Below are 27,156 nucleotides of genomic sequence, written 5' to 3'. Positions count from 1 at the left end.
AAACCTTTGATAAAGTATCAATATTTATTTATAAATATTGGTCAGAGCTCCTACAAACCACGATATAACTTTGTTTCATACCCTATTCATTTAGTAAACTGGAAGAATTGACTACTCGACTATTACCTCACATGCAAAAAATAATCAACAAACTGTATATAGTGACAAAAAATATAGTATTAATAACTTATTTCTTCAAAAGTGTACCTTAGCAAGTCATGCATTTTACTATTTGGAGGAATATTTTAAAACAAATACACCACTAATAGTAACGTAATCTATATTAGACAATAATTTTACTATTCACATAATATTAGATATTCACACACTTCCTAGTGTACAAATCTGTATAAAAATGGTACGCCTTACAATGCAGAGTCACAGTGAGAGTACTCCAAAATTACTCAGTATTAAGCTGCAATTACGGTTTTAAATGTATGATATTGTATCATGATGTACTACAATTTAATATGTGTACCATCGTGTTGGAAACATTGAACGTCAGACCACATAAGTCTGTCTAAATGAACTATGCTTATTGGGTCTGCTCCTATAACGTCACATCATGCCTCCCTCGCCTGGTCTGCCAATTCCTTGCTACCTTGCTCACAGTCTCCAACTATGCAGTAACCACACAAAACTTGTGTCCCCACAGTTCAAAGCTTGCCAGTTAATTCGGAGCATTTATTTAAGCCCTACCACTCCCACTACCAACAAGCTACATGTAACATAGCTAGACAGTTATTGTACAGTAGTTTAACACACTGACTGCGGAGACGCTTTAGGACACTGAGACACAGAGAGAGAACTCCAGAATTTTTCAACGCAAGGTGGTATAAGTGACTGAATATTTTTTACTACGAGAAAAAGACAGTATAGCAAAAGGGTCGGGGGTTAGGTCCAAATAGTTACTCTCTATGAACAATATCTGCATGTTAGATAGAAACGATATTACGATCATTTACCACTGTGAGTTGGATACATTAAGTGGGACACAGTAGGTATGACGTAAACAGGAAACAATTATCTAGCTGAATGCACAAAATGCACCTAAACATAAACAAATTACAGCTTTAACAAAAGCTTCAATTCTATTCAAAAATTAGGTTTAATAACACTCTAGTTATGAAAATAATGGTATTGTTCCGTAAAGTAGTAATAACTAGATAGACGCATTCCTAATTTTTGGTCAGTGTGGGAGACTATGTTTCTTCAATTAAAGTTTGAAACCTTTAGTATATTTATAAAAAGTTTACTATAACACGTACAGATAATCTCTTGCACTTTCACTCATTTTAAATTTTACGTCAATTTTAAAATTTCCCGTTCACTCCTCCTACTTGTACGATCTCTTATTTTCTTGTTTATAAATATTCATTAGCTTTTCACAATATCTATTTGTCTCAAAATCTCTCTTTAATGGGAGCTACAGCAATCAAAATTGACTGGTGTATACACTGTGGGTGAAATACGTTTATGTAACATTTCAAATGTTTAGTTTAATGTATCTTTCTGTTGTGTGAACAAGAGGACAAACACTGTCTATTTGGATCAACCTCTGAGAGAGGCTTTGCTTATGCTCAGCGTTACTAGTGTTGGCTGCTACACAGATCTGTCTCCGAATGTTTACCTGAGAGGCTGGGACAGTTGGGAGACGGAGGCCAGACGGTCCATCATAGGGTAGGCCAGGTCCAGGAACTGGAACTTGTTCGCAGCAGACATGAAGCTCTGACACAGCAGCAAGTGCATCTGCAGTATTGGCAGGACAGTGCTCAACGCCACCAAACTACTCTTGAACAGACGTTCTTTTCCTTCAAATTGCCTATAAAGATATCACTTTATACGTATACTATAAGTTGACAGGATTTTACAATATTTCGAAATGTTTTGAACATAAACAGCATTAAGTATTGCAAATTAGTAAACTGCATACTCTGAATAAAATTTTGAATGTACATTTATTCATATTTAATTATTAGTAATTAAAAATACAAGTAAATAATACTATTATACAAATCTTACTTATAATTGTACAATAAATGAATATATACACATTTTCTCTTTTGTAATAAAAAACAAAAATGTTTTTGGATCAACAAATTAAAAGTTTTTGCAATACAGTCTGATAATTATTATATTTTACAATAATACAGTAGGTCCCCACTAATCCAACCTCTCACCATCAAATTTGTTGTCTGATTTGACCGCATTCCAACTACTACAACTCGGATTGTTCAACTTGGTCAAGGCCTGGTGTAGATCCAAGTTCTGTGCGTAACCCGCTTTTCCTTATCAATGACTGCACTTCTGCTACATTAAACCTCCACAGACGTGTACAGACTTGATTTTGAAAACAAAATCTTGTAGTAGAGATATAGTTTATTTATATCAACTGAATAGTGTGAACATTATTCATTATTACAGCAATGTTGTATACGTATGGCACCAATTCACTAGTATTGTACAAGAGTGACAAATGTGTTGTAAGTTATGTGTATTTAAAATATGATAATTCTAATAATCCTACCTTTTTACATTTCAAACATGTCCCTAGCCCCTTTAGTGAGGGATTAGCATGGGTCTACTGTATTAACATTCAACGTCTGGACATGGTAAACATTTTACCTCTGGACTTCTAGAACCATTGAAGCTTGGGTCTTGTTGATCGCCTCCTGCATGCCCTGACAAAATGAGTGAATTGTCATCTTCTCTGTATCAGTGTTTCTCTGCAGCTCCTCTAGAAGATTGCGATATGACATCACACCTTCATGTACCGAAGTTTGAATGTCCCTCACAGCCTAGTGTAAAAGTTGGATCTTAAAATTTAATACACATAGGCTACATTATAAACAAAACTAGCATGTATAATCTAGTGCCTATTTGCTGCATGGATTGACAAAAATGAATAACATTTTTGTTCATCAATCACTTAAATTTTGGTTAATTTTTGTTGGTTTTTTTTTGTTAAAAGCAGCATGTGTAAGCTCTGGGAGTGAATGTGTTACCTATATTTCAAATAGTAGTTATCATATAAAAATAGATGTGGTTTACTAAAACGTATTTATTCATAACATATGTTATTAAAAAGAATCACCTCAAACTAGAAACTCAAATTTGATATAAAGGCGGAACTTCAGCTCAAACTATGACTATACTCAGTGACTCAGTGTGTGAAGACTTTACAAACAAGCATTATATGCTTAATTATGGGCTTTCCAACAGTAAAAAATGGGATATGTAGAGGCCAATAACCAAAACTTCTAAAATATGAAATATTGTAGCATTAACATAATACTGTATAACACATCAAAGTAGAAAATGATTACACATGATTCAAATAACTGAATATAATAAATATATTCATGTTCTAATACACCTTTATTGTACAGATCCAAACTGTCTAGTAAAGTTGGCAATGGATGCATTTTTGAGATGCTTTTATAGAAACAAATTTGTTGTTATTTTCTATGAGAAATACATGAGAACCCTTTTACAACAAAAAATGCGCTTAAAATAAAAAGTAAGCAAAGTTTGATTTTTTTCAGTGTCATGATCTAAAGATCTTGGCCATGTCCATGGAAGAGCTCCACACTTATAGTCCAGTCGTGTTACCTGATTGAGAAAATAAATGTTTTCTTACAGCAAACTAATGGCACAATTTAGTCAAATACATCATAAATAAATAAAAAAAAAACATTCTGAACCAAAATCGTCTATTAAGGGGTATAGGAGGGGTGGTTTTTAGGGGTGAAAATGGTTTTTTTCTATTTGTGACTAAACAATGCATCCTATTGAAAAAAGTCAAATGAAAAAGTTGTTGGAAATAAAAAAATCTACAACTTATGTAGTAATCATTTTTGCCCTAACCTCAAAAATTTCAAAAAAATCCAAAAAAACTGGTTTTTTTTTTTTAATTTTTTTTCTTTTACAAAAATGATTCGATTGAGCTGAAAGTTTGATCAAATATACTTTGTGCTATTCAAAAAATACTGTATTTTCTTCATTTCGAAATATTCAGCCGTTATTATAAAATTTCACTTGAAAAATAAATTTTTATAATTTTCAATCACCATTTTGAAACATTTTTTTTATCAAAAAAGGTTCTCTGACGGCTCATTTTTTTCGTTTTTTTTGTCTATTTTGAAGAAATTAAATAAAAAATATGTAGTTTAATTGAAAAAAACTGCAGAAAAATTTAAAATAAACAAAATATTGACATTTTTCATTATACATTGTATTATTTACGTGGAAAAATTGTTATTATTTATTTAAATTATAATTTTTTTTACTGTTGAAGAATTTTCAAATATTTTGAAAAGTTTAGAAACATTGTTGAATGTCAAAGTTGGATTACAGGTATACTGTATATAGTACAGGTATATAATAGTGTCCTTGAAGCAAAAGGGCGGGGTCAATCCTATTCTTCTATTATAATACGGGTCTCAGTATGTTTCTAAGCATTCAATAAGCAGCTGCTTTGTCGTCAGTCAAGTTATTTTGGAGTAGTGTTGTTAAACAAGCCTCGTGATTAGCAATTTACAAGATTTTTGTCCATATAAAATACAAATCGTAAGTAAAACTTTAAAATTTTGCGAAACATGCTATTTATCTAGTAATTTTTACGTTTCTTCAGTATACTAATTTTATCGTGCTTTCTGCATTTTTTAGATTCATGTAAATGATGGAAAAGGTACCTTCTTGTATCATTTGTAAAACCCGCGATGGAGATTTGGTGAAAATAAAAAGTCGAGGGATAGATACTCTTATTTCGTCAAGTAAACAAAGGAATGATCAGCGGTACAAAACATTTCAGAAAATGACTGAAGCACACATTCATGATGGTTGTTGATCGGCATACAATAGACCTTGATCAATTGCTACAGCTTCCAAAGAACAAACAAGAAAAAAATCTATTGGGAAAAAGATTTTTAACTTTTTAGACTTTAAACAACCAAAACAAACCTTGAAGAAAAATGTTTTTAGTGTCTCCCTCCAAGCAGCAAAGTATCGAAATGCATGTAAAAGTTGACTCTCACTCCAACCAAATAAGAAATACTTTCAACGTTCAAATTGGCCCACCAGTGACTGCCAAACTACTAGGAGAAAATGAATCACTTGAAGAATTTTTTCACAAAAAATATAGAAGAAGCTACCAAATTGGCATATCTCCTTCTCTTCTAATCACTAACCCAGGATCCTTGAGCACACCAGGACATCAGGTGAACTGCCAAAAAAGGGAACCTGGACAACTATAAAATACAACCCCAAAAAACTATTTAACAATACTGCACCAAAATATTTGTGGGCTAAGAAAAAAAATTAGATAGACTTCATCACCTTCTTCGTGACATAAATCCAGCTATTGTGGTCCTTACAGAACACGGTTTTAAAAAGAGAAGAATTAGAACTAACACCAGTTGAAGGGTACTCTTTAATAACACACTATAGCAGAGAAAATCATAAGTTAGGTGGAGTAGCCATATACGCAAAGGATGTGATAGCCCCCAGCTGTAAATCAATTGACATATCCCACCTCTGTCTTCAGTTCAGCTGTGAAACAGCAATGGTATCTATTGAGTCTGGAAAAAACATTGTACATATTCTCGGAATATTACAGATCACCAAGTGAAAATGTAAGGGCAAGTGTAAACACTCTAGCAAACATCCTCGAGCATATACAAGCACACAACAAACAGCTCGTACTGATTGGTGACATCAATATAGACAGACTGAAGAATACGGTGGATAATACCACTTTAGAAGAAGAACTTACTTCTCACCAAATCAAAAGACTGCCTTTACCAGCCACCCGCATCACCCATAATACTGTGACCTCAATTGGACTGTATATGCACAAGTTTTATAACCAAGTTACCAGAAGACAACATCGACACAGCCATAATTCAGTCCGGACTCTCTGACCACACTGCACAAATTTGCAGGATTCACAGCTTTGAATTGAAAACTTCGTCAGAGTATGCTTACAAAAGATGTTTCAGTAAATGGAACCTTGATACGCTTACATCTATCCTTTACAATAAAAATTGGGACCAAATTCATCTCGCTAGTGACTCAGATGCAGCATACAATATCTTTCAAGGGATCCTACAAGCGTCTCTTGACATTGCCTGTCCCAAAAAGAAATGTATTAAGAAAAGAAAAAAGAGAACTTTCCCCTATGACAATGAGGCAGAAAATTTTAAATTTGACTTTCTAAAGGCCTCTACATAAATATGAAAACAACAGGAAATGTGCAAGACAAAGAGATCATGGTAGAAAGGAAGAAAAATTATGACAAAGAAACTCAGACAATTAAACCAAAACGCAAATGCAAACTACATCAAATCAGCTGATAACAAGAGTAAAGCCCTATGGAGCCCTTATAAACAATGAAAAAAGAGGAAAAAAACCCAAGTAAAATATCCACAAATTGCATATTAAAAATTAATAACAGAGAGACTGATAGCCCTCAGGAAATAGCTGAACATTTTAATACTTATTTTACTAATGTAGCCGAGCTGACGCTGAAAAAGAATAGACAGGTCATAGGGAACCATGACATAAATGCAACCTGACCTTCGAACAGAAATAATCTGCCAAGAGTCCTTAATTCTTACACCAACAAACAATGACGAGGTCAGGGATATTATAAACTCCCTTAAATCAAAACAGTCAAGTGGAATGGATGAATACTCATCTAAGCTTGTCAAATACTGCAGAAAAGAACTGACTCCACCTCTTGTAAGTTATAATAAACAAATCATTCAGCCTAGGCCAGTTTCCCTCTGCACTAAAGTTGTCGAAAGTATACCCGAAGCACAAAAAAGGATCTACAAATGATGTGCAAAATTATCGTCCTATCTCCCTGATTTCTACATTTTCAAAGATTATTGAAAAAGTTGTCCTCATCAGACTTATGACACACCTCAAGAAGCTAAATTTAATCAACGACTGCCAGCATGGATTCTCCAAAGGGAAAATCTACCATTTCTGCCATAATCAGCCTAATTGAAGACATTATTGACCAAATAGACAAAGGACAATACATCTCCGCACTTCTTCTCGATTATAGTAAGGCATTCGACTGTTTGGGACATGACCTCATCTTAAGGAAACTAACATTACTGGGAATCACAGACACAGCAAATAAATGGTTTGCAAGCTACCTATCAGGACGAACCCAAGTAGTTGAGGTACAGACAACCACACTTGGAATTACAAAAACACACCAGTCAAAACCACTTCCTATTCTCCGAGGAGTTCCACAAGGGTCTGTACTGGGCCCTGTCCTCTTTATTCTATTTGTAAATGATTTCCCAACACATACCCAAGATAATAATACATCATGTGTAATGTACGCAGACGACACAACACTCCTGATAAGGAATCTCACTGCAGAAGGTGTTTGTGCAGCTGCTACATGAGCCTCTCTAAAACAAGGCTCTGAATTATTGTAAAACAAATGACCTGGCCATAAACCCACAAAAAACAATACAAATTAATTTCAGTAAGAAAAGAGACACTACTCCCAGCATCGCCAATGTAACAGTTGAAAATCATGTAAAAATTTCTTGGAGTCATTCTGGACAGAAACCTAAACCTGGACTGAGCAAGTGAACAATGTCTGCAAAAAATTAGCATCTGGAATATATGTTGTTCGACGCATTAAATGGATCAGCAACTTGGAATCAGCCAAAACAGCTTACTACTCATTAGTAGAAACTCACTTGAGGTATGGACTTGCGGTTTGGGGTGGCTCCTCAGTTGGAAACCTTAATAGAGTTCTTACCCTACAGAAAAAAGCCATCCGAGTTTTGGCTGACTTAGAACCAAGGCAGAGCTGCAGACATGCCTTCCAGACACTCCAGATAACCTGTTACTGCGCTATACATCCAAGAAGTTATCATGTATGCACACCAGAAGAATCTCAAAACTGGAAAGGACCTTCATCACTACAACACACGTTATGCAACAAGCTACACTCTACCCATACACCGCACAGCACTTTTCGAGGAGAAACCAACCTACATTGGGCGAAAGCTATGGAACCATCTACCACAACCATTAAGAGAGCTTCAGGGTAACCCTTTTAAAAAAGCACTCCATGACTTGCTTGTTGGACAGCCTTTCTACACCATTGACGAATTCTTGAACCAAGACTGGAGGCTTCAACTGGAACTCAACAATCGCTCTCAAATGTGATGCATCATCGGACTCAAAAATTATTTTTCCAAAACAAGTTTATCTAATTTCTGACTCTATTACTGTTCTTGATGAATATGCTAATAAAGAAGTTTGTCTATTGTCTATTGTCTATTATGAAAGAAGCACGTGATTTTGATTTTGAGCGTCATTGTATTTTTTGTGAAGAACCTTGTAACCAAAATAGAGCATTTCACGGCATGCAGAAGGTTGAGACTAAAAAACAAATTATCAACTTTAAAGGAAAGAGATGTTTCAGAATCATTTAATAAAAGTCTGTTAGTTAGACTGAATTTTCTCAAAGAATCAGATGAAGTTCAAGCTTATTATCATAATAGGTGCATGTCATCTTTTTATGATGGGACAAGCTCAACATCTTGTAGACATACATCGAGTGTAGATTCTAAAGATTTCATAAGTTATTGCGTGTATTACTTAAAAAAATTCATCCGAGTGCCAATTTTCCCTTAACGAAATTAAAGAAGATTTTGATGGTGATATCCCAACATTAAATACATTTAAAAAAAATTGAGTGATAGTTTTGATAACGATCTTGTGTTTACTTCAATGAAAGGAGATACAATCATTACATTTAAAAAAAAGCAGGGAAAAAATTGAGTAGAATATGGTATGAATCACGATCAGATGACGTAGAATATGAAAAAAAAAGATATTTATATTTTTAAGTTAACTAAAAAAAATGTACATAAAATATTTTTAAAAAACTTCTGGAAAGAAATAATGGTTTCTTGATTCAATTTCAATAAGAATTGTAAAAAATATTGTAAAAAAATAAAATAATATATGATGAAAAGTACAAATTAAAAAAAAAAATTACTAGGACTTGAATTCTGTTTTTTGATTTATTTAAAAATTTAAAAATTTCCACGTAATTGTTAAATATGCATGATTCATTATTATTTTGCTTAATGCTTACAAATAGCACTGGTATAAAAAAAATTATAATTTAAATAAATAATAACAATTTTTTCCACGTAAATAATACAATGTATAATGAAAAATATCAATATTTTGTTTATTTTCAATTTTTCTGCAGTTTTTTCAATTAAACTACATATTTTTTATTTAATTTCTTCAAAATAGATAAAAAAAAAAACGAAAAAAATGAGCCGTCACAGAACCTTTTTTGATAAAAAAAAAATGTTTCAAAATGGTGATTGAAAATTATAAAAATTTATTTTTCAAGTGAAATTTTATGATAACGGCTGAATATTTCGTAATGAAAAAATACAGTATTTTTAGAATAGCACAAAGTATATTTGATCAAACTTTCAGCTCAATCGAACCATTTTTGTAAAAGAAAAAAATTAAAAACAAAAAACAAGTTTTTTGGATTTTTTTTTAAATTTTTGAGGTTAGGGCAAAAATGATTACTACATAAGTTGTAGATTTTTTTATTTCCAACAACTTTTTCATTTGACTTTTTTCAATAGGATGCATTGTTTAGTCACAAATAGCAAAAAACCATTTTCACCCCTAAAAACCACCCCTCCTATACCTCCTAATAGACGATTTTGGTTCGGAATGTTTTTTTTTATTTATTTATGATGTATTTGACTAAATTGTGCCATTAGTTTGCTGTAAGAAAACATTTATTTATTTGACCATTTTGAACTGCTATTTCTCCTGGACTATTAGTATTGTTCGGCCACTCAAGACTGTTTATCTTTACTTCTCGTACAGTAATAATGGTCGTGACCAGTACAACTAGAGACAATACTGGTTAAATTAAATAATCTTCATGTAATGTTACATGTAAAGCTTAATACTCAAATCAATACAGTAGAATCTAATACGTGTGTTGTGAATAAAATATAGTGATTTCTATCTATAATAATAAGCAAAATGTTACTGTGGTAATTATTCGGTCATATAAGAGTGAATACAAATAAGAAAAAATAAAAGTGCTGTTCACACTTTATACCAATCACAAACAAGATGTCTCCTCAACAAAGAAATTTGACAATAATAAAGTTAATAAACTAATTTTAACTATGCTGAGGAAAATTTATTAATTCCACTAACAGTTATACTTGTATAATCAGTTAAGAACAGAATATATTAACATTGATATAGAGGTAAAAACTCTGCCGTGTGTGTTAATATATTATTAGACTACCCTGAAACTCTGACCACACTCTATGTGATGTGTCCACCAACCGCCGATCGACACTTCTCTTCCACTGAGATTTTAAGTTGTTGATAAAATATTAGGGTTTTCCAATACAATACTTTAGAATATGGTACACAAAACTTTGTTATAAACTCTTTATTCACATTGCTTTTCTCAATGTTAGAAAACTTACAGACAGAATAATTAACACTACTGATAATTATGACCAGATTTTAATATTGAAAACGCAAATTTATAGTGTTACTACCAGTTAGCCGTGGTTTCACACGCAATTTCTTGTTGATAAACAGGACACTATATTCATGTATTCTTTTTCTATGACATTCTAAACACTCCTGAGGTAATTGATAGTCACTCAAAGCTATTTCAATCTCCTGATCCATTTTTGATTTAAGTTTAAAAAACAGTGTTTTGGGACCCTGAAGTCATTGAGTAAAACCGTTGTTATATGATTTGAATTTCCCTCCAACATTCCATGATAATTTATTGAATTACTCTGACAATTTCAGTAACAACTAAACTATTCTAGGCCAGTGTGGAGGAATCCTTAAGCCGAAGACAATAGCAATTAATGATATAATGCAGCGTGGGGTGAACTTTAATAATTGAAGTAAGCTTATATTAGATATATATAATTTTATAGTTCATGGTTAACAGCTTCAAATGATAAGCAAAATTGCTAATGGTTCTTATTTTAGGCTCTGCGTGTAGGTAAGATTTGAAAGAATTATATTTTCTACGCCATGATTGAGTTTGCCATGCTACCACGATCAAGAAAATATGTTAAAAAGTGTATACTTACAACCGTAGTTTAATCCGGTGTAAGGTACTTCTAGTGCCGTATTCGAGTTTGTCTTGTTTCCCCAATTAAAAAATAAACGCACACACATTTATACACCTCATGTATATACACGTGTCTGAGAAGACTACGGGGGTACCCAAAAGAAACAGGAATTATTATTTTTAAGTTATATATTTACAAATTTTTTACAAAAAAACCTTATTCCCTTCAAAATACTCTACATTACAACTCCTACATTTTTCCCAAAGGTTTTTCCACTGTTTGATGAAACATTTTATGTCATCATCCTTAGATATGACTTACACCTTCTCCCTAGCATTTTTTTTATTGATCCGTTTAGGAGGAGTTCAGTGACATACACACGCACACAGGAAATACATATATAAAGCTGGAACTCTCTTTAAAAACTCTTTGCCATTCCTAGTGATTCTATGACATATACACAGAAGAACAAAATGAACCTTGAATCATAATGTTATCCAACAGTTACAATACATGAACCACTTGTGTTCATATTTAAAACAGTATATGGAAGTTATTCGATTTCTAACTGATTGACTGTTACATTGTCCAAATTACCAAGAGAGAAGACTCCAGTTTCTTGGAGCACTGAGTGTATGCAGTGTCGATGTCTACACAGTGAAGTCGAGCCTCTGCAGGCGTGTCACGGAAACAGTTCACACATAACATGTTGCGTTGTGACATGGAGAACATTATGTACTGCTCACCGTGCATCGCACACTGTAACACGACACATCACATCCTTGTACTCTCATGTATTGTACATGAACTACAGAGTGAGTCTGAATCTCTGAGGGATTATCTCAGAAACACTTAGCACATATCATATTACATTGTGACATAAACAGCACTATGTACAGCTCACCATGCATAACACAACACATCACATCCTAGTGCTCTCATGTATTGTACATGAACTACAAAGTGACACTGAATCTCTGAGGGATGATTTCAGAAACACTTAACACATACATGTTAATACATGATAATAACTATAACACAATACATGTGACACAAAGGGCACTATATACAGCTCACCATGCATGATACAACACATCACATCCTAGTGCTCTCATGTATTGTACATGAACTATAGTGACACTGAATATCTGAAGGGTTGTCTTAGAAACACTTAACACATATCATATTACATTGTGACATAAACAACACTATGTACAGCTCACCATGCATGATACAACACATCACATCCTAGTGCTCTCATGTATTGTACATGAACTATAGTGACACTGAATATCTGAAGGGTTGTCTTAGAAACACTTAACACATATCATATTACATTGTGACATAAACAACACTATGTACAGCTCACCATGCATGATACAACACATCACATCCTAGTGCTCTCATGTATTGTACATGAATTACACTGTGAAGTCAAGCCTCTGTAGGCATGTCTTGAAAACAGTTGACACATAACATGTTACATGAAGAATATTATACATTGTTCACTATGTATCACACACTGTAACACGTCAAAACACACCTTTCGACTCTCATAAACATTCTTTGTTAAAATTTGAAATATAAATACCTTTATTTGCTAAATGGAAAATGTTTTAGAGGTTAACTTAGAATCCTCATTTTTAATAAACTAAGAAAATAATGTGATCATGTATACAAAATGGGTTTTTTCAATTTAATATTTTTCCATTATCTTGATATTTATGAGATTTAATAAACTACTACTAAAAAAAAAGCATTAAAACAGCAGAAGATAATAACTATAACACATAGCTGAATGACTGGAGACTGAGCCACTACTGACACAAAGTACGGGGCTCTTCCCATTGAGCTAGATATTTGAAACTTGGACCATAGATTAGTTTTTGCTCTAAAGCACTGAGCTTTATGTTTGAAATTTTTATTTCATCCTACTTTAGAAAAGAAGGAGGAAGGGTAAGAACTGTTTTACTCCAGTGAAGTTCTACGTTGGTTGTTTTAAAACCAATACGAATAAATAAAATAATTGTGTAGCTTTTTGGTCGGGATTCCAAATGACCATTATGTCCACTACTTTGAACCCCTAATCTAATGATCACTGCTTCCTAGCCTGCAGGGAAGGGGAAGAAAAGGGACACACTAAGATGTCTTTGCTTCATATGCCACATCGTGGAATGATCTTCACTATTGCCTATTCTTAAATGAGTTCAATTGTCAAACAACTTCACTGTGACAAAATAAATTTCTTAAGCATTAACGTTTCAGGTCCAAGCATAACTCCTCTCAGGACTGTTTCCTGCATTAGTTTAAAAGGGTTCCTACTGTATCAGTCCATCCATTGATAGAATAACTCCATTGAAATTAACTAGTGTAAAACAGGTTTCAGCCTTCTCAAAAAAAATGAAATGAAAAATTATATCCAAACAATCAAATTAAATTGTGTAATAATAGGACACACTATATCCAAGGATTCAGAAACAACATGACTGCTCCAACTTTATAAGTAAAATACTTACTCTTCTATGAACTTCCTTTGAGCATTTAGACATATGAACAATGTCATGAGTGGAAAACATTTTAGCCCGGTGGGTGTTTTCACGGCAATGATTGCAGAGTGCCTGACCTGCAAGTATTCATAGTTCCATTATTTTGGCATATTTACATAGTTGTAATTTGTGTATTAACAAATATGTCACTTAATCAACATTATGAGGGTCAGTTAACCCTTTTAACCCCGACGTCCGTACTATACGGACGTCGTAAAAATGGCGGCAACTCCCGACGTCCGTATAGTGCGGACGTGCACTTTTTTATAACTTTACTGGCCACCTATTTCACCAAATGCTTTGAAATTTCATAGACTTATGCACAAAGATATTTTGCATCGAAATATATTAGTTTGTAATGGTTTGACTTCATATGTTGTCAGTCTGTGACTACGCAATTGCAGTTCGTCTCGACTGACTGCTCACACGCTTGTTGCAGACAGCTGTATATCACGTGGTTGTGAATATTCCGTTTTTCATCACAGTTTTAGGTTAAAGCAGTGTAAAGTACGGCAGTTAAAGTTTAGTTTATTATTTGTTTGATTTCAAAATGAGTAAAAGACATTGTTCAAAGTCTCCCGTAAGTGAAAATACACTAATTAGTAACTCAGTTGCAAACAAACAATTCACCCCAATTGTTTTGGTGACCACAAGTGCTAAAACATTTTGTACTGATGTAAATATTGTTTTAAAACTTTTTTTTTTTAATTTAGATTATGAACAGTTTTAGTTATTTTGTCAGAAATAACTTTGGTTTTATGTTTATTTTAAGTGCTGTGAATTTCAAAGGTCTTGTTACATTGCTTTGCCCAGAAATGGTAAAAAAGAAAAATTTACACGGCTTTACAAAAGTTTATGTTACTTCACTTTTAAATAAGGTAGGCCTATAATTTTTGTTTCCTTTTATTAAGGATTAAATGTACCATAAAGGAAATGGGTATTTTCGTGTCAAATATTTTTTTATCTATATGGTTTCCATGATCAAACTTGAATTTTTTTTCATTTTTTTTATTTGTTTATATATGTATATGTATGTAAAAAAAAATACTTTCATAATAATAATTTTATTTGTATAATTCTGTAAGCTACATGTATATAGAAGTAAAACAAAAAAAGAATTACCTAAATATCTTAAAAAATAACTGAGTTATGAATTTTTTACAAAACCCTTACATTTTGTCTGAAAATGGCTTGGGATTTCTGGCACATCACTTGATTTAGTGGCCGGGGTTAAAAGGGTTAATCATACTTGAGAATTGTTTTGTGACAGTCGAAAGGTACTGCTCCATTACCATACGTTCCAATCTTGTCTCCTCTCTACCCCATCTCTCACTCACTACAAATGTTGTTTACATCGAGCCAACAGTTTTAAATTTACCTAAAGGGTTATTCCGTATCAAACCAACATAACAACATTAGGAACTTTACATCGCATATCAGAATTGTATAGAATTTTGTAAGCCAGAGCCAAGGTTAGCATGAGACATGCTAAGAGTCCAAGAGATATTCGCACTCCTTCCACTGGAGTTATCTAAATAAAACAATAACAAATATTTTAATGGTATAGCAGCATTAAGTTGTCACTAATGTCAATATTGTAATATAAAAATTTTTTAATTTACAGAACATTGCCCTTAGATTTTAATTTTTTGTCTATATAAATCCCTAAGAATTTTGTAAAACTTACTTCCTTAATTGTAGTTTAATCAAGCATAACATTCATGTTAGTGTTTTCTACAGGCCCATGGCAACTAGAACATTTATCAAAACTAAGACATAACAAACTGTCAATGAAGTGATTGATGATATTACTCATGTGCGAGCTAGAAGGGAAGCTTATTTGAGTAAGTTAAATGTCATTTTTAAATTCAAAGAGAGACTTAAATCTAACAATTTCTTTGCTGTAATTATTTTTATTGTTGTTTACAATTTTATGAATATGAATAGGACTAATTTTAAAAATCCAGATGTTTTTCATGTTTAATTATGTAAACTTCACAACTAACAGAGAATTATTAAAGAAATGCCATTATAATTTATAGAAATAATGAAGTAAAAATATGTTAGATGTATATTATATCATAATTTGGTCCCTCATGCGAGTGGTGTAATTTAATGTATGCGTTACGGTACAAATACGCAGACAATAATGCAACGTGAAATTGTCCAACATTGAAACAAATGGAATAAATACACACACTCTGTTTTTTTATACCTATTTGTTTGATAGTATCACGTTGCATCGATGTTGTGTATTCATACTCCTGTATTGGGCTGGCTGGTGGATGATGGAAAGGGGTGAGTGGGAATGAGGGGTGCAGTTACTAAATAAGGGCATGTGAATTCCTATTATCAACTTAAGTAATATTGATGAGCTATTGCATAACAATTTGAAATATTATTATAATATGAGATTATACTTCCATTGAGACCAGTCTGGTTACATTTCTTATGAATTTTATGAACTGAAATGTTAGTTTCTGAGCAGGATTGAATAATCAATGAAAAAGCTTCCTGAAAATTAAAACAAAATAGTCATTTTGATATTTTTGTTTTCATATTTTCATTTCGGGAAACTATAGTCTTTAACACCAGGTATTACTCTATTTATTTCATAGTTTTCATAAAATGAGAACAATATCAACGATTTATTTTGAAAAGATTTTTTTCTGCTTTTTGGTTACATTGGGTTTTCTAAAATACCCTTTTTCTTTAACACTTGTTGTCTGTCAAATTATATAATGTGGTGAATTAAATTCTTACTTTATTTACTAATATCACATTTTACCACAGATACAATGTTGAATGTATTTCAATTACTCTTTGAACCGGATCCTGAAAACGCCTTTACTTCATTCTGAAATGAGATACACACAGTAATATAATATACCATAACTCATACAAAGACACTGACCACAAGTACTGCAGAAGTACATAGACGCTCGGTCACGCTTATCACAGTTTGCGCAAGGTGGGTTCTCAGTGTTGGCAAGTTCGATAAGCTGCCTCATCAGCAGATCTGAAGGGGGCACTGAAGAGTTATCTTTCAGCTGAGTTGGTTGGCTGAAAATGTTATACCATTTTTAAGTACAAACATGAGAAAGGATTACAATAAATAAACCGAGTCTATAGACTTAGTTAATTTATAAATAAACACAAAAGGTTCATGACGTCTACTGATCATGACTGAGTGGTCTGTACAGAAATCTGTTTTCAGAGTCAACAAAACTGTAGCTAGTACAGTCATTGGCTTTAGCATTAATTTATTATTGCTATTTTGCTTATGGGAATAGTATTTCTAGGGAGGAAATTCAAAGAAAACATTGCCTACAAAACACATTCATCCATTTTGTCTTTTCATTGAGACGATATGATCATGTTTCTCCCTGTAGAGATGTTGTCGAAATGTTCCAAATGGATCCAATTGCAATAGAATTCTGACTAACTGCATGACTCACAAAAGTACTGATTCACTGGAAATCACAGTATTTATATGAGATTCCAAAATTTTAGTATGAGGTCTTAGAATGCAGCACTTGTAATGACCGTCAGATCCACTTCCCTTCTGTTAGACTTGAAGCTGAGTTTCTTCTAGTTTTTGCCAATCATGTACAATGGCCTCCCTGGGTACCTCAAAATGTTGTCTCAAGAAACATTTAAGTGTAGGTTAAGGGAGCTTGTAAAGGATTATAATATATATTGTAAATATTTGTAAAGGATTATAAATATTTTGTAGAATAGTATATAAGTATTTTGTAGAGTAGTTTTGTTAAAATACTATTGGATTTAAGTGACTAGGGTAGTTCTGAAAATTAGACATAATTGAGAAACGCTGACAGTAAAAGGCAATTTGTTTTATTTTATTTATAATATATAAAAATGATAAAATAATTTCTAGTTTTTCTGGACATATCTAGATCAACTGAATATTAGTACGTTTTCCAAGAATAAGAAACTGCACAGCTTTTGTCTTTTTCCAGTCATTTTTCCAAAACTTAAATTTGTAATATTGGATTTACAGGGAACTAGTTTACTAAGATAAAGACAATAAGTACAAAACTATTGTAATAGGTCATATTTAACAGGTTTAATTGAAAGAAGGAACCATGTGAACTATACCGAATCTATCATAACAATAAACCATATACTTATACTTATATATACAATATACTTTCACAATAAAATAATATTAATTAATTACACAGTATAATCATTTTAACACAATAGCAATAACTACTATACAGTAAAACTGATAAGATATATGATATATCATTAGGAATAAAGAGTCTCTAAATATTTCAATTTAAAATAATCTAGCGAAATTGTAAAACATTTCAATATCTGAGCCTACATTGATTAATAATTTGTAAGATCAACCCCCCCCCCCACAATATAAGTGGTTGTATGAAAATAGAGGAGAGGAGTTTGTTCCTACTGCTAAACACAAATCTGAACTCAAGTAACTCATTGTATGGAACCGCATACATGTAAACATTAAAGCATTTAAAATATAAGAATCTTAAAAATATTTTTTTAACTCTTTCCAAAGCATCTTGGGAGCACTCTTTCCATAAGTTATGTAAATTTGATTCTACTCAATAGCATTACTTTCAATTCTCAACCGGACCAAGGGATTATTAAGTATTTTTAGTAAATTAAATTTTTTTTAAGTTAAAACTTTGTCTAATTATAAGTCTCATGATTTTCTGGAATTTATAAATGTTTCTATGTGAGAAATGATAAGGAAGAATCAATGATAAAACGTAGATCCTTTACACCATTTACTCTAGAAAAAATTGTGCCATTTTAAAAATAATAATTTTTAACAAAATTAGGAGGTTTCATGAAAGTGATACTGACAATTTGGGGAATTAAAGAAAACACATTATGTTCTATAAACTCCACTGAAACACATTACTAAGATTTCTTTGCAGATCAACAGTGTCAACATTGTTCCTTGTGTATTAGAATAATTTTAAATTATTTGCAAATAAAAGTGCTTCAGATGAAGAAATACTTCAATTATCAAATGTTGTAAACAGGTCAGACCAAGATTTGATCCTTGCGGAACTCCTGATTGAACAATAAAATTTAATGATCTGAAGCCGTTGTAAAACACAAACTGTTTCCTATTTATGAAGTAAGTCTTACAAAACTCTTAACAGACCAGATGAAATTTCATAATTATGAAGTTTTTTAACAGAATTAAGAATTCATCTGAGTTTCCGAATCCAGTTCCGAGAAGATAGATATAACCTGTAAAATTAGGTAAATTTTTACAGACAGATCTTATGGGTACATCACCATTTTGTGCAGGAGATATATATTTTTTTTAGGTGGAATGAATAAAAATGTTTGAACTATTGTCTGAAAAGCTTAGGCTTATTTTAGGTACAGATAAACCACCACTGGGCTGTAGTTTATAATTTGTATCTTTTTACCCCTCTTAAATGTTGGAATCATTTTATACTGATCTTCCATTTTTCTGGAAAAACTTTAATGTTTAAACTCAGATTGAATAGGTTAATGGTTTAGTTAGCAATTCCAAACAACAATTAAATAAATATTGAGGAAGAAGATCGGGGCCATTGGTACATTTAAACTTTAGTTTTATAATGGCATCTTACACGTCTTAGTGAATAATGTGTGGAATATTTTATTGTCCTATATTGGAATATTGTCCTCTAAGGTGACAGGACACAGATCTGCCATCACAGACTCCACACTTGGCTTTGATGTATATTTCTCGTACACAGAACTAAAATTATCACTAAAAGCACCAACTATTGCCTCTCTGGTTAAAGTTATACCATTATTATTAATTTACTGTTCTCCAACCTTTTACATTGAATAAATTCCTGAATTTAGTGATATCTTTTGTAATAGAATTTTCTATTTATATAATTATGATAAGAAATTTTTACTTCATGTTTAGTAGCGGTTCTCTGGTGCTTAAATCTGTAATAATCATATTCTGAATTGAAAGCTTTATATTTACACTGTAGTTTTCCTTTAACTTGTGTATTATTGAAGGTGTAAACCAAAACAAAGTTCTTTTTTCTTCAATGAACAGGATTTGTCAATAATACTGTACATTGTGTGTTGTAATTAAAGAGAAAACCTTAGCAATGCCATGATTAAATTTATTGTTCACACCCAGCACTAGACACTTCAGCGCTGTTTATAATTGGTAACAGCTTTATAAAATTTTGACTGATCAATAATTTTATTGTTTCTTCACCTAGAACTGGTTTCAGGCCCTGTTTATTCTCCCTTATGTGTTTAATATACTTCAAAGGCTATCAATCTTAAATATTTCACATATTCGAAAACTTTTATTTTCTTTTTAAATGATAAAAATATTTTTAGGCCAGAATTTAGAAATAATGACCTTGATGTCTTTCATTATAACAATATAGTTTTCAGATACCTTAACTTAATCTGTTTTTGATAACAACCTAGATCAATTATTTGCCAAACTGCAATAAAACTGTTTCTTTGAGTAAGATAAGCGGACCTGGTTTTTATATCAATATTGACAAACGATATAACTAAATTATAACTGTTGGTATATGCCCAGCAGGGCATAACCTACCACTGGGCACAGCAAAAACCGATGTGTCACTTAAATCTGGGCAACCTTATGGACGTCCAGGAGCGGCACATCACTAACCGCAAATGTTGAGATTCTGGGGTGCAGGGGCAAGGGTGGTTGATAAGTCTGGTCTACTGCGGAGATGACCGTTGGAGTTTGGTAGGGTTTGTTCCCTAACTATCAGAGGTTCTTGCTAGCCTCAACAAGAGTATGCCACCCCTGCCGCCTGCTTCGACTGGAGAGGCTGGTTCAGAGCTGGCCTCCCCTTCTTCCGCGAGAACATGACTTTGAGATTAGTGCCCTAATTCTTCCTCATGGATCTCGATACGAGGCGGCCCCTACCCCCTAACATTACACATCCTGAATATCCTGTCATTCCGGAAGCAGCACTAAGGTTCTTAACTGCAATTTATAAGCTTCTTGTCCTAAGAGAACAAAAAAACAAAAAAGTGTTGCTATAACCAACCGATACTGATTAATTCATTTGAACATTAATTAACTCGTATCATCCCTATCAACTGTAAACAGCTTTTCAGACAGTAAAAATAATATTTTATTTTTTAATAAGTGACTTTGCTGAATTCAAAATGGCAGTCAACTTTAGAAAACAATATAAAAATGTTTTATAAGATGAAAAAAACATGTTTTTCTTGGCTTCAAGATGTTGGTGTGGTGTCGAAAAACCCATTATGTGGGCAACCATAGTTACAGACATGTGAAGGCATATTTTGGATTAAGTGAATGTGGTTTTGTGCATTTTACCGGCAACCATAGTGACAAATTTTTAGGCTCAACTGTTGCTAATACTCAGACAGCCGAAAACTAGTGAAGAACCGTGAAACAAAGTTTAAAAAGCCAACCAACTTGCTTGCAGATCATCTCTCTGAGTATTTGTACAGAAGAGAGTTAAATGATTTTCTGAAGAGGATGTTTTCAACTAATTTTTGAAAGTGGTTGGTTAATCATTACTACTCAAGAGAAAACATATAAATAGTTCTGTAACTTTTCTATTTTCTATTCTAAATGTTTGTTATGATATTATCATTTAGTGCCAAAAACTAGTGAAGAACCGTGAAACAAAGTTTAAAGAACCAACCAACTTGCTTGCAGATCATCTCTCTGAGTATTTATACAAAAGAGAGTTAAATGATTTTCTGGAGAGGATGTTTTCAACTAATTTTTGAAAGTGGTTGGTTAATCATTACTACTCAAGAGAAAACATATAAATAGTTCTGTAACTTTTCTATTTTCTATTCTAAATGTTTGTTATGATATTATCATTTCATTATTATTTATGAGCGTTTGCGTTTTCTATTTCCTATTCTAATTGTTTGTTTGATCGTTATGATTTCTTTATTATTTATGAGATTGTCAATGTACGTATTTTTATTATTATACCTATTCTAATTTTTGTTTGATCATTATGGTTTCTTTCTTATTTATGAGATTGTCATGTGTGCATTAAACTAATTATTTTAATTCCAAACATGATTGTTATCATGACTATCAAATGATTCGTATTCGATATGTGAATATTGTACATCGACAATGAAACTAAACAATATAAAAACCCGGGTTCGCTTATTGTACTCTGCCTAAACTGTTTTTCAGAAATTGTAGAAATTTTTGTTTTCAAACAATGTTTAACATTTTGATAGACTAGCTTCACTTGAATGTTGTACATAGCATCAATATCACAGCTTGTACTGGCTAGTCATCTAGCTCAACTCAAATAGTCACTGGTCATCTAGCTTAACGCTTTTAGCCCCAGCGTCCGATATATCGGACACAGGTGGTCTAGCTAAAATGCCCAATGTCTGGTATATCGGACATCTCGAGAATTTAATGTAGCTGGCTTATAAATATGTCAAAATGCCATCAGATTCGGTATAGCAATCGGAGAAGAAACGGGCTACATGAAAAACCAATAAGCCTTCCAATTGGCTTATTGAGAGATCATAGATGAGTTAGCCCAGCAGTGGTTGGATACAAAGAATCGATGCGATGCTATGGCTGGAGGAGATAACGGTAACACAAATCAGGAAACAAATTTTGGATTAGAAACACTTTGAAATAAACGAGAAAGAAACTATTCTGTCTAATAGAAAAAATCAAGAACTGTTTGTGTAAGATGTATGAAAGGTGTCCATGGTGTTTGTTTTGGGTAACACAAATGTTAGATCACTCAAATAAGTTGTTTATATAAATGTAAATATTTTAAATATTATATCTTTTTTTACCTCTTTGAAAAGTAAACAAGTTTCAGTGTTATTTTATTTTACAATAATTGTTATAATTCAAAAGAGCATGAACAAGTATACGTATCTGTACACTGTTACTGATATATATTTGTGAAAATATGTGAAGAAGTGGTTATGCAGCAATACAAAGAAATTGGATATATCTCCTGCATTTGTCAAGTTAAGTTGTTCAAATTTTGTGTGTGTAGTAAGAAATATGTGTTCACTCCTAGACTCTAGGGCAGGATACGGAATACATGGACCTGGACTTGACATGGCTGTGCCCCTAGGAAGACATGCCACAGTTTTTCAGGCGAAGGTCATGGCGATAGACTCAGAATAAGGAGGATATAAGACTGATATTAGGAATGTTGACAGGACATGGCCCTCTGGGGAAGTACCTTTTGAAGGTAAGCCTTAGTCAGAGTAACGAATGTAGACTCTGTGGAGAGGAGGAGGAGTTAGCGCAGCACATTTGGTTAGATTGTCCTGACATCGTAGAGACTCAGAAAAGATACCTGGGAGCATATCTCCTCAGCCCCAAGGACATTAGAGAACAGGAGTCCTTAAATCTGATTGGTTTTTGCAAAAGCCTCGATCTTTGAGGGCACAAAATTAAAGTAAGGGAGGCGCAAAGGTCCTTTTAGGATTAAGCGCGGGGACAAACTGTCCTTTTCCCTCAGGAAGGAAAAAAAAAGAAATATGTGTAAAAAAAAAATGAAATGAAAAATGACTTTATTAGAGGCGAAGTTAGGACTATAAAGTCCTCTCTACCACTTAACCTCATAAAAATTAAACTAACATATATATGAATACATTTATAACCAAAACTTAGTCTATTTATTTACACTATATATTAAATGAATCTTAAAACAATCAAACTATATTAAAACAATCATCAATAATTAGTGTAACTATATACAAATTTACAATAATATCGCAAGACACACACTCGCATTCATTCAACTTGCATGCAATTGCCCTAAGTACCGCACACCAAAGCCGCCAATCGCTATACCCCCTGAGCCCCCAGCATCAAGGCCCTGACCTCCGCCCCAAAGCGAGCGCGCTTATCGATGGCTCTGATGTTCACGGGTAAAGCATTCCACAATCGACAGGCAGAAACTGTAAACGATTTGCTAAAGGTAGTTGTTCGATGAATTGGGATAGATAATAAGGATGTACCCCTCCTTGTACTTCTTTCACTTATTTCAGACATAAATCGAAAGTTGTTTGAAAGATAACTAGGACAATTTGTATTTAAAAGAGCGTGCAACAGAATGAGTGAGTGATAGTCTCGAAGGTCTTTTAATTTTAAGATAGATAATTGATTGAAGTAGGGCGTTACGTGATCATCACGTCTGAGATCAATAATGGTTACAATATAATGGTTTCATTTTTCAGTGGCTAAACATTTTTTTCTACCCTTCAAATATGTCCAAACTCAAAAAAAAAAAAAATTTAATCTTTTTATGTCTATATAGGTATACATAAAAAAAAATGAACTTCTGCAAAAGTACTGTTTTAACTATTGCATATAAAAATTACACTTATTTGTGAACAATAAAAAAATGAACTCAAAAATATCTTCAAAAATAAGAAAACATGATGTAGGCCTATTTTTCCTCAGTTCTGCACTATGGTCCATTATCACCCTGGGCTTTTTGGCAAGTCCATGGAGAAAATGGCTGGGGTTAAAAGGGTTAACTTAATCCACACTTAAGAAGAAATTGCTAAAAGGATCAAAAACTTATGGGATTATTTGGAAGTAGAAATTATTCAAAGTTCTTCATTAAAGGACTCAAGGTAAAGGATCTATCAGTAACTTGCATAGGAAAATGGATAAAACAACTCTCAGGCTCAGCTGGAAGAGAATCTTCTAAAATAAACCTTCATCGTACCAAGGTCATAACACTAGTATCAAATAAGTATTTATCAGCATAAGATTTATTTTCATATCACTTTAATACTTCAGCCTTACATTAACAAACAACGAGGAATCCTCCCTTCCTAGTATGAAAACTGATATAGAACCATCCACATAATAACCCTTGTGGTTTCAACCTTAGGGTAAATGTAACAATGTAAGTTAAACGGAATTGATATTATTAACAGACCACCAGAGAGTTTATGGCAGTTATCTATAAATCTTAAAACGCAGCACAGTAAGAAAAAGGTAGGTTAGTATTTGCAATAGGCCCACTGAACTGCACTTTTTTCTCTCCTCATTGTATTGTAGGGTTTAACCACTGTGTTGAAAGCATGTTGATCTGCCATTTATTACAAAATATATGACACAATTGTAATGATTTACAGAAAATCACTATTAGTTTTAATTAAATATTATAGTGACTCCCTGTTATTATATTGCTTAGTTATTATGTATATAGTTGAGATAGAATTACAAAATAAAAATTAGGCTAATTTGTATGTATATATATATATATATATATATTTAATGTATTTTCTATGCAGTTTGTGTCCTGATAAAGCTGTTTCAGGTAAGATAGAAACTGCTTTTGTAACTTTCTATAATGAGATGACTTTTATACAAAAAAATTAATCATAACAGTAGTTTACCTGCATAAAGGACATGTTATTTTTCCATCAATCAATCTGCCTCTAAGACATCTGGCACAGAATGTGTGAAAACAAGAAAGAAGACATGGTTCTGCAAAATAATCATTACAAACATAACAGAGTAAAGGATTTCGAGCCTGTGTGGTTCCATCACTTATTCCACCTTCATTACCACCCCCTCCGTCGCCACAGATATAAGGATTTGATGGCATCATATCCAAAGATTTATCCTTTAGGATACGCTCAAAACACTTGATGGATACTAAATAACAAAAGAACAAACAGTCCTTAGCCCAAGAAAAGAAAGAGCACAAATCTCAATAATTTTCCTCCTCTGAAGACCGAAATATAAGCATTTATAATTCTATGGTTGCACTTCTTGTACTTATACTATATTAGGGATTTGAATACTAAGTTATCAATGTTTTTGAGCAGAGAATTACGGACGATTGCACTACAATCTACCCAAATGCACAACTTAGCTGGTACTGGTACTGCAGCAGACGAAACGAGCACAGCGATGCAGACGAAATAATTGGTCTTTTTTGTATTAGAGTGTATCAGCTGAGACTCTTGACAGGGTTTCTTCCATACTCCAAAGAGGAAGTAAAGATGTATTCGAAGGGACAGTTTGTAAATCTATATAATTATTCTGTAACTCATTTTAAAGAATCCTTATCCGTACTGGGAAATTCTGAAATACCAAGTAATCAACGACTAGACTTAGTATAATGAACAACAGATTAACAATGAAGTATATACAATCGAAAACAAGTACAATATATAGAGCATTTCTGTAATCTATTCATACAGATTTAGCCAGACTATTAATTTGCAGGAGATGGTGTGAAATACATAATATGTACGAGTAAAATTCAATGCTCTGTTCTTTAATTTTCCTACGTAACAAAACCCTTTATAATTGAGACAAATTATTCAAATTTAGAAACAATATTAGTGTATAGATTACTTCATGTTTTTTTTTTGCGTTGGGGTATTGGGGTGGATCAGATCCTCACACGTCAACCTGAGCTTATTGTGTGCTTACTTCATGTAAGTATAAACAAAAATAATTCGTAAAACAAATGTACAAAAAATATAAAATTTATTGTTATTTTAGTCAGACATGGAAAGGAACTCTGATTAGTTTAGTTTTTGACTAGACAGCTTTTTATGGAGATCTGATATTAACTTAATTGAAATAACAAATTCACGTTTTTAAAACCTTTGTTATTGTTATTGATTTTTAAAAAAAGGCTTAGATGGACCTAGTGACGCAGCATTTAGCGACAGGATATATACCTCCCATAAAACACTCTGGATCCCTATTTATAAAAAAAAAATATAAAAGTAAAATCACCAAAGCAATCAATACTTATGAAGACGGATTACAACTAATGTAACATTGGTATAAAACACCACTCTACTCTCATAGTGAAATATTGTTCACAATAATACAATTTAAAAAGCTATATTTTAGGTTATGCAATAACAAACTTTAAATACAAGTATTATTTTCAACTCATATAATTTAGATGCCAGAATGAACTAAACGTTTCAAAACAAGATTAAATATAGGCTATAGTCCTTTAAAATATAATGAAGTATAATATAGTTATATTGTAAATGACTTTCCTTACTTAAATATTTACATCCTTATTAAACGCATCAACGCTTTAAAAAAAATCTGTTCCAAGACCATGACCATCTCGTAGGGCAAAGTTTCTTTGATATTCGTGAAAGAGCGAATGTTTTCAACGGTTTCAAACCGTTCACGTTTTCAAGAATGATACCTGGCATGGCATCATTTACCACTAAATTTAAGTTATTTGAAACACTCTTTGTAAATAGTATGTATACTTTTCTTGTACTTTTTCTTCTACAACATTTCTGACACGTTGATCAAAGGTGTAACCTCCAAAGGGAAACATGTAAGTCACTGGTACTCTAAAATCCATGGCCAATCAGCTAAAAAGTGTTGACATTAACTTATTTCAATTTTGGTCACAAGTCCTGTTTGAGAGGAGTACTTCTCTAAATTCAACACTTTCATC

At 32.6% G+C, this 27,156-nt stretch overlaps 1 protein-coding gene across 1 annotated transcript in view; it reads right to left on the bottom strand.

Annotated features, from left to right (window-relative positions):
- Positions 1–25,596, bottom strand: part of LOC124363566 (RING finger protein 207-like) — a 50,391-nt gene extending 24,795 nt beyond the window's left edge. Inside the window, 6 exon segments of the mRNA XM_046818820.1 lie at positions 1,631–1,822; positions 2,626–2,798; positions 11,739–11,900; positions 13,658–13,764; positions 16,602–16,750; positions 25,103–25,596. Of these exon segments, the coding sequence (XP_046674776.1) occupies positions 1,631–1,822; positions 2,626–2,798; positions 11,739–11,900; positions 13,658–13,764; positions 16,602–16,750; positions 25,103–25,317 (998 nt within the window). The 5' untranslated portion in view covers positions 25,318–25,596.
- Between the last annotated feature and the right edge of the window lie 1,560 nt (positions 25,597–27,156).

The sequence above is a fragment of the Homalodisca vitripennis genome, chromosome 5 (genome assembly GCF_021130785.1).
Source record: "Homalodisca vitripennis isolate AUS2020 chromosome 5, UT_GWSS_2.1, whole genome shotgun sequence".
NCBI lineage: Eukaryota > Metazoa > Arthropoda > Insecta > Hemiptera > Cicadellidae > Homalodisca > Homalodisca vitripennis.
This window is presented reverse-complemented; position numbering and strand designations above follow the sequence as displayed.